This window comes from Adiantum capillus-veneris, chromosome 14, assembly GCF_014529385.1.
Source record: "Adiantum capillus-veneris isolate H3 chromosome 14, ASM1452938v2, whole genome shotgun sequence".
NCBI lineage: Eukaryota > Viridiplantae > Streptophyta > Polypodiopsida > Polypodiales > Pteridaceae > Adiantum > Adiantum capillus-veneris.
In genome coordinates, this window is record NC_140944.1 from 61,195,682 (window position 1) to 61,210,173 (window position 14,492).

General features: G+C 45.5%; 1 protein-coding gene across 5 annotated transcripts in view; it reads right to left on the reverse strand.

Moving 5' to 3' along the window:
* Window positions 1-14,492, reverse strand: part of LOC147442473 (uncharacterized) — a 46,152-nt gene that overhangs the window by 762 nt on the left and 30,898 nt on the right. For 4 of the 5 annotated variants that reach the window (XM_086528628.1, XM_086528630.1, XM_086528632.1 and 1 more), the window contains one exon: window positions 1-191. This exon is cut by the window's left edge and continues 762 nt beyond it. In XM_086528628.1, the coding sequence (XP_086384754.1) occupies window positions 1-191 (191 nt within the window). Of the gene's footprint in view, window positions 192-2,337; window positions 2,789-14,492 lie in introns of those variants that run through there. The other variant, XM_086528633.1, reaches the window with a different exon arrangement.

Below are 14,492 nucleotides of genomic sequence, written 5' to 3' on the forward strand. Positions count from 1 at the left end.
AACTTTCCAACGCTAAAGATCGCAATGGCCTGCAACTTTCGACCTCAATAGAGGGACTCGTAGATGCGAACTGTTCTGTCAGGTGCGACAAATGACTCCAGCTCAAAGAGCGGCTCGCAGACAAAGGGATACCTTCATCCACCTGCTTTTTGAAATTGAGGATGTCCTCACTCAAGACTGCCATCTCTCCTCTGCAAAGAAACACCAGATGGCAGATTGTGAATCTGTTATCGGTAGGAAGAAGCCAACATAGAAATAACGTAATCTGAACTTAACGACCCATAAGAAGAGCCAAAACACCGATGCAAAACAAACCTCTCTCTCTCTCTCTCTCTCTCTCTCTCTCTCTCTCTCTCTCTCTCTCTCCACCCCGCGGTGCGCAAAAAGCGGTGGCCCTTTGTATTACATAAAATCGACAAAAGGTCCGTATCCAAGACATGGAAAAAACCCTGAAAGATTTACAATGAGATCATGGGAGGCTGCCTATAGCCGCCTTCTAACAGTTTTTACTTCCCCTTGGGGTTGGCACCATTTTGGGTGCTCCAAGCGGGGTCAAGTATTAGAATGTCAGCTATGCTTTTTTGAGAGAGAGAGAGAGAGAGAGAGAGAGAGAGAGAGAGAGAGAGAGAGAGAGAGGGGGGGGCACGAAATAGTGTTGGTCATCTTTATATATACTATGGATTTCTAAGATCATACCTCTTGTGATAATCGGCATTGTAAACTTAGCTTGAGGCTATGGCATGTGTCCTTGAGATGTTTATTTTCAAAGAAGAATTTTTCCGCTACCGAGGAGACACCACTTTGGAGATTGTGGATTTGGCAGGGAGAGCCCCTTGTAGTTGGAATGGGATCCTGCTGAGTGGCATTGGCCTTCGTTGAGCAATGATCGCGCCCCTCTATGCTTTTTTGAGTACACTAATCCCTTGGGGGGGAGGCTTCTTTTGCGGACTGGGCACCCACAACACCCACCCCACCATGCCAGTTGGAGGTATGGCAAGATCAGCGCATCCTCCCAGCTTTCCAACGACAGTTTTAGTCATGCATCTAGACCTTCCGAATCAGCTGGAGGATATGTTTTTTTCATGTGGATGATAGCACATGCAGGATTGCTTGTTGGCACTTGGTCTGCAGTCACTGGTTATGATCGGACTTGTCAAAGATGTACTTTAGAGCTGGAGTCCTCCAGGCACTATTTTTCGGTTTGTCCATATGCGCAGCCAGTATGGATGGCAGTTTGTTGTTTTGTTGATTAGAGTGGACATCCATGATGGGTTCATGACGTAGGAGGCACTTGCATGGCTTTTGCAATTTCCAGGGTCACACACATTTCAGGGCCTGTCGACAAATTCGGTCTTCATGCTTACTCCCTTAGGATATAGACAAAGCACTCTACACATGATCCCAGATGCACGTCACCAGTTGGATTTCTGCCAGAAAGAGAGTTTTCACTACGATATGCAGCATCACGCTTTGGACCATGTGGAAGGCTCCACGTTCCTACATTCTGGGCTCACAGTCCTCCCCTACGTCCCCCATTTTGATAGCCATTTGGACTAAGCTACTACATACTCTTCGCAGTCAATGGGATTGTTCACCTGGCTCCTCCAGGACAGCGGAGTAGTGTCGATGCGTCCTCCTTCACACCAATCGGGATCATGCCCACATCATATGGCATTATGCACCCCCACAATACACTCATTGTACACACCACCTTGATGTTTACAAAGCCTACACATTGTTACCCTCTTTTGTATTTCCTCTGGGTGATAGGACATTAAGCATCTCTAGAGGTCTCTCATGTACACAAAATACAACCCCTTTTCTCACACACACGTGCATAGAGAGAGAGAGAGAGAGAGAGAGAGAGAGAGAGTGGGGGGGGGGGGGGGGGGGGGGGGGGGGGGAGAGGAAGAAGAAGAGAATTTTAACGTCGTAGGAAAATATCCCAAGAGACCAAAGATCTATCTGACGAGGAGAGTTGAACTCAAGACCTGTTATTCAAGAGGGAAATGGCATAACCAATCTACCACACTTGGGTGATAGAAAGGTTATACCATTTTCCTCTTCTTATTAGCACGCGCACACACACCCAAGCAGAGAGAGAGAGAGAGAGAGAGAGAGAGAGAGAGAGAGAGAGAGAAATATGAAATGAAAAGAAATGAAAAGTTATATTAACGTCCTCAAAAGGCCAGAATGACCTATGAGACCAAAAAGTTACAATCAGTGAATCTGATACAATGTCTGAGTACAGAAAGTACAAAGAACTGAAAAACTAAAACTAAAATGAAATAGGAGAGGGAGGGGTGGTGGGGTGAGGGCCGATATAATAGGTAAGTTGAGACAACGTTGATACAAAGAGGGATAGAGACCACTAGTGATACAAATGAAATGCATATCAGCAGAGGTAGGCGGCTCAAATGAGATCCCTCATTGGTCGTTGTTGAATCTCAATGCTCATCAATATCCTCCATGGTCAATACACTGACTGGGCGTCTCGCATGTCGAGTAGTGGTTTGGATCCTTTGCTGCAACCTCCGTCGATGATGCGAGGCCCCCCGTGGTCGTGGGCACCTAGATCTACCTAGCACAATTGCTCGATCAATCAACGTACCTCTGGTCTCAGATCTGCTGTGATGATTGCTACTCTGGCTGTCCTCTGGCCAGTGTAAAGAAGTCTGTGATCTGTGTCTGAGACTAGCTCTCCCCAATGTCCTTCAGCAAGCACTCTCTATGTCTGCGCAGCTCTAGTAGAAACAATCCAAGACATATCTGATCCTCTGTAACCGGCCTGTATGATCCAAAAAGGGCGGTAGACTTTACTTTAAACCTTGATTTAGCTTTCACCCATTATTAGTCGTCTATTTTACTTGTATTTTCAAGACACAACAAAGGGGAGAGGGATACAGGCTACTAGATTGCACCTGTATGAGTAGACAGACACCAGATTGGCCCCTAACTTAGGCGCCCCTTTCGGTATTTCTTTATTGTTCAAAAGAGGGAATAAACGCTGTGGTTCCTACAAGCTGCCCCGCACAAACTCGGCTGAATTTCCACTGTTCCAGCCCGATTTCGGCAGCATAACTGTACTAGAACCCTTCACGGTCAGTATTCCCACGCATTGACTGACTTTCCCGACGCATACGGGCACTTTGCAAAACCTGGCGAGAATCTGCAGCACGCTGAATTCTCTGTTTTCAGCCCTGAAAATGCGCCAGATCGCCTGTACAGCGGTCCCCTTGCGTCCCCGAACCTCCTGGGGGTATTAGGGTCCGTTTAGGGCCAAAACCCTAAACCTGCAAAAATACACAGCAGGCTGTAATTCACTGTTTCGGGCTCCGTTCCGCGTGCCGGTCGCATCCCTAGCAAGTCCTCGAGCTCCCGCACCTGTAGGGCTACTTGCCCTTTGAATCGGACGAGATTTCTGGCGTGAAACCTCTCCGAATTCACCTGTACCTGCGGGGGGATTAGCCGCTAGCTAATCCAGTACCTGTGCAAGAGGCTCTTGCCTCGGCAATCGCGCATGAACCCACACAACTGTACATTGGTCAAATGAAGAGCCCACTAGAGGGGCATAACATACTGCCAAAGGGGAGAGAGAGGGCAGTGCGTAGCGTGCAGGGCATCACTCCTGGCACCGCACTGTGCATAAGAGGGAAAGCAAGCACTCCATAGCTCTTAACCTGTGACAAAATCTGAAAATGAGGCTCTCTCCTCTTCAAATTCAGCGCCACTTCTTGTTGCATAAGGCAAGTGCACCAGAAGGTGCCACTTGGCACTTTTACAAGCATTTTCCCGTTTCGGGGTTGCCGCCTAAAAATATCCCAACCGGTTGCCCAGTTGACTTCACGGCAGAGTAAGAAAATGTTCCCTTTGTCATTCCGGAGGTAATGACGCCAACACATTTTCAGGTCCCAAAATAGCAGTTCCCTAAATTTTAGGAGATGCTGCCATTGTATCTTTCTAGGTCATCCGACCCTCTTTGTACACTGCGGCCACATCCAGAACTGAAATGTAGCCTCTGTAGCAAAGGATTCCACTTTGGCTAGTCAATGACCCCACTTGGCTAACCATAGTCCTTGTCCAACCTTAGTGCTCTCTTGCCCTCAGGCCTGGACTCCCTCTGGACAGTTCCACACTAGCTATGCAATGCAGGGCAGTTAGATTTCCCGAGGGGTGTTTCCAAAAAGTGAAAGTAAATAGATAATAAGAAAGAAATCAACAAAAAGGATAGATAGTAGTCACACGCTGGTGACATACCCCCCTCTTGAAATCTCAAACGTCCTCGTTTGCATCTATGTCGTACATGCTTACTGTCAACATTGATGTATTCAACACCTGTCGACACATATACGACACATACATGCTCATTGTCAACCCTGGTGTATTCAACACCTCGTCGACTCATGTATTGCCTGCGTGTGAACCCTGTCCCAATGACATAGTGGTAGCTTCGCACTCTGCCATTGCTTTGAGTCACTAACTTTCCAATGACAAAATGATAGCTGCACATTTTGCCACTGTCTTATCGTACACGTTGGATCCCGTAACACTTTCGAGCATACCCAAACCGACAGTTTAAGAATGCAGTTACACATGTACTCTTCAATAGAAGCAATCACTGTATCCTTGACAAACTGACAAGAAATACTCACTTCTATAGCACTAACCAAACTTTTGGACATTCCATAAGAGCAATTGCCAAACTGACAATCTGTACAGCTCTAACATTCATGTAACAGGTATTTCATTTGAGCTCACTTTAAATACCATGTACATCATTTGTTTCAGAAGCCATTGTCACACTGACAATCCATGTAGCTTTGAAACTCAAGGGGTCAAGGTAGGTTGCAAATCGAAGGCTTCCAGGTAGAGTGATAACACAGTTGGTGACTCTGCAAGTTCACCTTCTTCCATCCACTTAGCATCCATTGGTGGATAGTTTCTGAACTTTACCAAGTAACGCCTAGCAACCTTGCCTTTCACTTTCCTTTCTTTGTGTGCCAAAATCTGTTCAGGGAGCAAGATCTCGTCAAGTTCCTCGACTTCCGGCTGATCTTCAGCTGGCATATCTTCTGGCACATCACCCACATAGGGTCTGAGAAGACTCACATGAAACGCATTGTGAATCTTCCAACTGTCAGGCAATTTCAGCCTATATGCAACATCACTGATTATGTCGCATACTTGAAAAGGCCCATAGTAACGCATGCTGAGCTTTGGAAAGAGTCTTTCCTTGCCCTTCATCTTCTTTAACCTTGCCTTTTCAAACCGTAGAAGCACCCAATCACCAAGTGAATATACCACTTCACGACGGTGACGATCAGCTGCTTTCTTTTGCTTTGCCTGAGTCCTTTCTAAGGCCACTTTGACCTTCTTGTACATTTCATCCATGTCTTGAACATACTTATCTGCTTCAAATATCTTGTCCTTTGTATGCAGTATGGGAGGAACTTTCTTGCCACCTTCAACTATCTCAAAAGGTGCCTTGCCAGTTGATGAATGCACTGTATTATTGTATGCATACTCCACCAATGGCAAATACTGCTCCCACTTTCCTTTATGCTCTGACACATAGCACTTCAGCAGATCTAGGACAGTAGAATTTGCCTCTTCTGACTGCCCATCTGTTTGAGGATGAAATGACGAAGAGAATTTGAGCGTGGTACCCATATTCTCAAACAAGCCTTTCCAGAACAAACTAGTCATGCGTGGATCACGGTCGCTAATAATCGACTGTGGCATGCCATGATTCTTGAAAATATTGCTCATAAACAAGCGTGCCATCTGATCCGGCTTTATCTTCTTCCTGACAGGAATAAAATGAGCCTGTTTGCTGAATCTGCAAATAATGGTCCAAATACCATCATTTCCTGTCTGCGTTCTTGGAAGATCAAAGATAAAATCCATAGCAATACTTTCCCATGGTTTATCTGGAATAGGTAGTGGTTGCAATAACCCTGGTGCCTTTTGCCTGTCAAACTTGACCTTTTGGCATATTAGGCATTCTCGCACAAAGGCATCCACATCCCTTCTCAATGTAGGCCAATAGAAGAATGTCTCAACCGCTTTAACTGTAGCATCGATACCACGATGCCCTGCATACGGTGGGACATGACTCTCTTCCATAACTTTGCGTCGCAATGGCTTTGTGACACACAATCTGCCATGCATCATCATGAACCCGTCTTTAAGAAGATAGTGTTCATGACGTTGTCCATCCATTAGTTGCTCGAAGACCCTTGCAAAATCTTCATCATTTGCATACTGTTCTCTCATATCATCAAGTTCATGATGATAAGGAATCGACACAGCTGAAATTTGTGGCTTTCTTGACAAGGCATCAGCCACAACGTTCTTCTTGCCTTCCACATGCACAATCTGAAAATGGAACATGGACAAGATATTTGCCCATCGCATATGCTTCTCAATAACTTTGTCTGTGTCAAGAAGTATCGCAAGGTCTGATGATCCGTTTGGACAACGAAATCTGCACCTAGCAGGTAGTGTTTCCAACTTAAGAGCGCATGAATCACAGCCAGTAACTCTTTCTCATAGACCTGCATGGTCATCTCTGGCCCTTGCAAAATTCTGCTCTCATAGGCTACTACCCTGCCATCTTGCATTAGCACAGCACCAATGCTACTACCGCAGGCATCACACTGGACCACAAATGACTTCCTAAGATCTGGCAACACAATGACTGGATCCGAAGTCATCTTTTCCTTTAAGAGATTAAAAGCTGAAATCTCTTTTTGTGTCCATCTAAAGGTGACTGCCTTCTTTTGAAGAGCATGTAAAGGTGAAGCAATCTCAGCGAAATTTCGGATAAACCTTCTGTAATAGGAGCATAGTCCCAAAAAGCTTCGGACATCATGCACCGTCTTCAAATTTGGCCATGACTTGATCGCTTCGACTTTTGCAGGATCCATTCTGACACCGTCCTTTGAGACAATGTGTCCCAGAAAGTGAATCTCTTCCAGAAAAAACTCACTTTTCTTTGCATTGATGAGCAACCTATGACTGCGTAGCTCTTTGAACACAATGGCCAAGTGATGCCTATGCTCCTCTTCATTCTTTGAGTAGACTATCATGTCATCAAAGAATGTACCAACAAACTGCTGGTGTGGACGGAAAATTCTGTCCATCATCCTATTAAACGTAGCAGGAGCATTTGTGAGACCAAAGGGCATCACTAAAAATTCGTAAAGGCCAAACGTTGTTCTAAAAGCAGTCTTGTGCACATCCTCTGATCTAATGCGGATCTGATGATACCCACTCTTTAGATCTATCCTGCTAAACATAGCTGCTCCTTCTAATTTGTCCATAATATCATCAATTCTAGGTATAGGGAACCTATTCTTGATGGTATTCTTGTTCAGTGCACGGTAGTCGATGCACATACGCCATGAGCCATCCTTTTTCTGCACCAACAACACTGGAGAACAGAATGGAGATGAACTGGGCTGAATCAGCCCCTTTTCTAACAACTCCTGTACTTGGCCCATTATCTCTTTCTGCTGAGCCGCACTAACCCTGTACGGAGGCTTATTTGGTGGGCTACAGCCTGGCACCAAATCTATCGCATGGTCCTCGGGTCTCTCTGGCGGTAATTGAGACGGTAATGAATCGGAAAAACAATCACTATACTGTTGTAAAAACATTGACCTTTCTTTATCTAGCACAGATAAATTTGATTCATCACAATCTGACACTTCACGTGCAAAAACCAAGTACGCATAAAGATGCTTTTTCATTACAGAAGTAATAGCAGAAGCTGATACAGTAGGAATAGACTCCCCTTTAAGCTTTACATCCAGAATGTGAGTCTTTCCCCTGCTCTGTACAGTGATCTTTTTGTTGTAGGCATCCATGATTCCCTGTACACGAAATAACCAAGGAATACCTAACAACACATCACATCCGTCCAGTGGCATGATGTAAAATTCTTCAGCATCTACATAGGACTGGATATGTAGACGCAACTTTCCAATGATGGGTGTCACAGCCTCTGTATGGCCAGGACATGCCAAACCTGCCTCTGCTGTATACCCCATCTCTTCAGGTCTGATTCCCAACTTTGAAGCCAATTCTGGGGAAATAAAGTTGGCTTTGGCACCTGGATCAAAGAAGATAAGCACTGTTTGATCCCTAACCTTTCCCCATGCTCTGCAAAGCTCACTTGCATCTGAATTTGGCTTGTCGCCCACCATATCTGGCACTAGACCAGCCATGGGCTTCTTTCCCTTCCTGTCCTCCTTGTCTTCAGAATCAGCTGGCCTTTTCTTTGTAGGACAGTTGTAAGCAATGTGGCCAGGCTGCTCACATATAAAGCATTTGTTCTCTGTCCTCAGGACCTTCTTTTGCTCTTCTGACTTGCGAGGAAAACGTCTTTTCCATTTCTTTGCTGGTCCTTTTTCTGATTCAGCCGTAGCTTTGTCTTTCCCTGCGTTGGCTGACTCCTGAGTCTCTTTAGGAGCCTCATTGGGAACGTGCTTCTTGGCTGAATTTTTCTTGCCTGATCCTGCCTTGACGCCAGTGTTAAATTCACAATCTTCTCCCTTGAGCAAACCATTGCCAGTGTTTGCTACCTCGATGAGCTGCTTCAAAGTAGTGACTTTTGTCTTCGTACAGTACTTTCTCAATCCTTTAGGTAGGCCACAACAGTATTTTTCAATCTGTTCTATCAATGGCACAAACCTATAGGAAGTTACTGGAAGTAGAGCTTTCCAAAACTTCCGATTGTAATCATCCAGATTTCTGCAAGTGGCAGCATTAAGCTGGTGCCATTCTGTCATGACATCTGCTTCGAAATCATCAGATAACCATGCTGCTGCAAAAATCTGCTTGAAGTAAATCCATGTGGACGGAGCTTGCCCTTGAAGCAATAAAGTTGTCCACCATTGTCCCGCATTCCCTGTCAAGAAAGTGGCTGCCTTGCGGACCTTTGAAGCCTCTGTAAAGTTTCCCCCTGCATAGGCCTTGTCAAACTGCTGGAGGAATGAAAGAGCCTTCTTCCTGTCATCAAACCCTGTAAAGGTCGTGAATGACACTCCTTTGCCACCTTCTTTGTACGGAGTTGGCCTCTCCAACGGCGTTAAATTGTCATATGGAAGTGACTGAAACATGGGAACACTAATAGGGTTCATCTGTGTTCCTTGGCCGCTATTAACTTGACCTGGAAATGCCATATTTGGCTGCTGATTTGTAATTCCAGCCATACCAAAATTTGCTTGTGGCATCCCAAATTGTCCCTGAGTGCTTTGAAACCCTGGTTGCATACCCATGACACTGTACATGGGGTTAGGCATCATCGTTTGAGCACCCCCAAACACTGTTCCTGGCGTATAAAACTGATTTCCAGGTGCATGACCAGCCATGCTTTGGAATACGGATCCACCTCCAAAATAGCCAGGGTGTACTGAAGGTGGTGGGAAGACCTGTTGCATAGCCTGTAAGTTGCTTCCCTGCCCATTAGAACCAGCTATAGGCTGCTGAAAGGTGGCGGGCTGAATTGGTACAGCTTGAAAAACTGGCATCTCAGCCACCTGTTCTTGCACCTTAGGCATACGTTGTGGAGACTGCATGTTCTCCGTCAAGTGTACAGGTGTTTCCATTGACTGTGCGGTATGAATCACCTGTGTTCGAGTCTTAACAGGCTTTTGAATATGATCCAGTGACCCAACTTGCTGAGACGGAACAGGAGGTTGCAGAAAGGCTAAAAACCTCGGATTCTGCATTACTTGTGTGAACATAGCCACAGCAGTAGCCAACTGGGTCCTGAATATATCATCATCAGTCTGTGGTGGTCTTGAGGACTCACCCACTTCATGTGTCTGTTGACCCTGTGAAGAGGAAACCTCTTCAGTCACATCATCTGGTCTGTCAGCCATAATTACAATTCCCTGTGTCTGGTCTATGATCCCCTGTGTCTTCAAGCCCAAAACTGACCAAGGCTCACTTCTATGGAAAAAAAGTGATTTAATCCCGTCGATGGAACCATGTAACCGGCCTGTATGATCCAAAAAGGGCGGTAGACTTTACTTTAAACCTTGATTTAGCTTTCACCCATTATTAGTCGTCTATTTTACTTGTATTTTCAAGACACAACAAAGGGGAGAGGGATACAGGCTGCTAGATTGCACCTGTATGAGTAGACAGACACCAGATTGGCCCCTAACTTAGGCGCCCCTTTCGGTATTTCTTTATTGTTCAAAAGAGGGAATAAACGCTGTGGTTCCTACAAGCTGCCCCGCACAAACTCGGCTGAATTTCCACTGTTCCAGCCCGATTTCGGCAGCATAACTGTACTAGAACCCTTCACGGTCAGTATTCCCACGCATTGACTGACTTTCCCGACGCATACGGGCACTTTGCAAAACCTGGCGAGAATCTGCAGCACGCTGAATTCTCTGTTTTCAGCCCTGAAAATGCGCCAGATCGCCTGTACAGCGGTCCCCTTGCGTCCCCGAACCTCCTGGGGGTATTAGGGTCCGTTTAGGGCCAAAACCCTAAACCTGCAAAAATACACAGCAGGCTGTAATTCACTGTTTCGGGCTCCGTTCCGCGTGCCGGTCGCATCCCTAGCAAGTCCTCGAGCTCCCGCACCTGTAGGGCTACTTGCCCTTTGAATCGGACGAGATTTCTGGCGTGAAACCTCTCCGAATTCACCTGTACCTGCGGGGGGATTAGCCGCTAGCTAATCCAGTACCTGTGCAAGAGGCTCTTGCCTCGGCAATCGCGCATGAACCCACACAACTGTACATTGGTCAAATGAAGAGCCCACTAGAGGGGCATAACATACTGCCAAAGGGGAGAGAGAGGGCAGTGCGTAGCGTGCAGGGCATCACTCCTGGCACCGCACTGTGCATAAGAGGGAAAGCAAGCACTCCATAGCTCTTAACCTGCGACAAAATCTGAAAATGAGGCTCTCTCCTCTTCAAATTCAGCGCCACTTCTTGTTGCATAAGGCAAGTGCACCAGAAGGTGCCACTTGGCACTTTTACAAGCATTTTCCCGTTTCGGGGTTGCCGCCTAAAAATATCCCAACCGGTTGCCCAGTTGACTTCACGGCAGAGTAAGAAAATGTTCCCTTTGTCATTCCGGAGGTAATGACGCCAACACATTTTCAGGTCCCAAAATAGCAGTTCCCTAAATTTTAGGAGATGCTGCCATTGTATCTTTCTAGGTCATCCGACCCTCTTTGTACACTGCGGCCACATCCAGAACTGAAATGTAGCCTCTGTAGCAAAGGATTCCACTTTGGCTAGTCAATGACCCCACTTGGCTAACCATAGTCCTTGTCCAACCTTAGTGCTCTCTTGCCCTCAGGCCTGGACTCCCTCTGGACAGTTCCACACTAGCTATGCAATGCAGGGCAGTTAGATTTCCCGAGGGGTGTTTCCAAAAAGTGAAAGTAAATAGATAATAAGAAAGAAATCAACAAAAAGGATAGATAGTAGTCACACGCTGGTGACATCCTCATATCTCATGACTCTAGAAAATGGTCCAAAACCCTCTCTGAACAGACAGTGGAAGCGGCCTCATATCTCATAGTACACCGGACAATGACATGTGTAGTACAGCTCTGTCTCTGGCTCTAGGTGACATAAGTGACATATCCTAGCCTCTGGTACTCCTCGAAATCCGCTAGTCTCAATTTGAAGCTGATGTGAGGATGTGCGTATCTGCCGAATAGCACATCGTATCCCATGAGATAAGTGTGTATCCATGTATGCAGGCCTAGTCACAAAACCGTCCTCTGTGATTTGGAGAAGATGCTCTCTATAGAAAGCCATCTTTGTGTCCAACTCCTGTGACGGTTGTATCCATGTGCTCCTGGTATCCAATTGAATCAGATCCTGATGTATGAGTCTGGTGATCTCTGCCTGTGTGAGAGATAAGGAGTGTGCATCCAAGGAGTATTGGAACGGGCGCAATCTATCCATGCTGAAACCATGTGACTGAAACCATGACGTCATCTGGCCATACCAACATGCATTATCTCCCTGCAGCGCTAGCTGTCGAGATGACTCCAAAGCTAAAGGAGTACGAGTGGAAGTGCGACGCGAGATAGAGTGCGAGAAGAAGAGCACGACGATATGGTGAACTCGCTCTACTGTAATGTGTAGAGCATAGTGAGTTCTTATTAGGTTTTTACAAAAGAATATGTGTACATACCTGGCGGCCCGCCCACTTACCTAGGCGACCACATTGGGCTTTATACCCCAACAACCTCCCACTTAAAGTCCAATGTGGTACTTTAAGTGTGAGAGAAGCTACTATACAAGCTAATATACAAGAGATGTAGAGAAGTGATGTACTACCCTACACCTAACTGTTTGCGAAAATGTGCAAAGCTCTCTGAGGGAAGTCCTTTTGTAAGTAGATCAGCAGGATTTTCTGTGGTGTGAACTTTGACAAACTGAATTTGCTTATCCTCGAGCATTTCCCTGATGAAATGATACTTCACATCCACATGCTTTGTCTTGAGTGATAAACTGGATTGCGAGCCAATTGTATAGCACTCTGACTATCACAATATAACAGAGGCATCTCTTCTTTGATTCCCAAATCTGTTACTAGTCGATTAAGCCAAATTGATTCTTTGCATGCCCGATGCTGCAACATATTCAGCCTCTGTCGTAGACTGAGTAACACAATCTTGTAATCTAGAACGCCATGATACTGCTCCACCAGCCGATGTAAATACATACCCTGACGTAGACCTTCGATTGTCTAAGTCACCTGTATAATCTGAGTCTGTAAAACCCTTTACACTTAGCTCCTGACTCCCATAGCATATACGCATACTCTTCGTAGCTTTCAGGTATCTCTTTCACTGCCTCCCAATGTTTGTTGCCTGGGTTTGACATGTATCGACTTACTACTCCCACTGCAAATGCAATGTCTGGGCGAGTAGCAATCATTGCATACATCAAACTACCCACTGCAGACGCATATGGAATCTTCCTCAGACACACGACAATCTTGTTTGCTAAGTTTCACATATGGTGGCAATGGAACACTCAATGCCTTTCCCTTCTCCATATTGAAACGTTGCAAAACCTTGTCAATATACTCTGTTTGAGATAACCAAATCAACTTCTTTGATCTGTCTCTCTCAATGCGCATACCAAGTATATGACTTGCCTCACCCATGTCTTTCATGTCAAACGATTTTGCCATCTTTGACTTCAAAGCTGAAATTTCTTCCAAGTGCTTGCCAGCAATCAACATGTCATCCACATACAAAATAAGGATCAGCCAACTGCCATCCTTAGCCTTCTTTGTATATAGACAGTGATCGAACTCACTACGTTTGTAGCCTTGAGAAAGCATAAACTTGTGGAACTTATGGTACCATGCCCTCGGTGATTGTTTTAATCCATAAAGACTCTTTAACAACTGGCATACCAAATCTTCCTTGCCTTTCTCAACAAACCCTTATGGCTGCTGCATGTAAATTTCCACATCTAAATCACCATGCAAGAACGCTGTCTTGACATCCATTTGGTGCAACACCAAATCTAATATGGCAACCAATGCAAGAAAGCATCTCAATGTAGTCATCTTGACCACCGGAGAGAAGACTTCATCAAAGTCAATGCCTTGTTCTTGCTTAAAGCCCTTGGCAACAAGCCTTGCTTTGTACTTTGGCTGACTATCATGAGCGGTGATCTTATACCTGTAAACCCATTTACAAGGTAGAGCCTTTTTGCCCTGTGGTAATTTAACTAGCTTCCATGTCTGGTTTTTATGCAGAGCTGTCATCTCTGACTGCATGGCCAATTGCCAATTCCCGGAGTCCTTCATTTGCACTGCTTCCTTGTAACATGACGGCTCATTGCAATCAGTCAACATGACATAGTTCATAGATGGAACAAACCGATCAAGAGGTCGTGAGATCCGTCCCGATTTACGCAAAATAGGTGGCTGAGGCTCAGCCACAACCTGTGGTTCCACTCTATCCTGTCCTTGCTCCTCTTAAGCCCTGACATTTTGTCTTGCACGTGCAGGTCCATCTTCTTGGAAGACAACTCTTCTAATCTCCTCAACCCTCTCTGGTTTAGAATGATATTTGGCTTCATTAAAGTGAACATCATTGCTGCGGATAACCTTTCTGGATTCAGGATCCCAAAGTCTGTACCCCATCTCACCAGAATTACCATAGCCTAGAAAGATGCACTTTTTACTCTTTGGCTCAAGTTTGTTCCTAAATTCCTTTGGAACATGAGTATATGCCTCACAGTCAAAGACTCTGAGATGCTTGTATGAGGGCATTTTGCCTGACCATACCATCTCTGCCACTGAATCCTTCTGCAAAACCTTGCTAGGAGATCTATTTATAAGATGAACAGCTGTTGATACAACTTCAGCCCAAAACCCATTTGGCAGCTGTGCATTAGACAACATACTTCTGACCTTCTCTTGTATGGTCCTATTCATCCTCTCAGCAACACCATTTCGAGGAGGATTGTAAGGAGCAGTAAGTT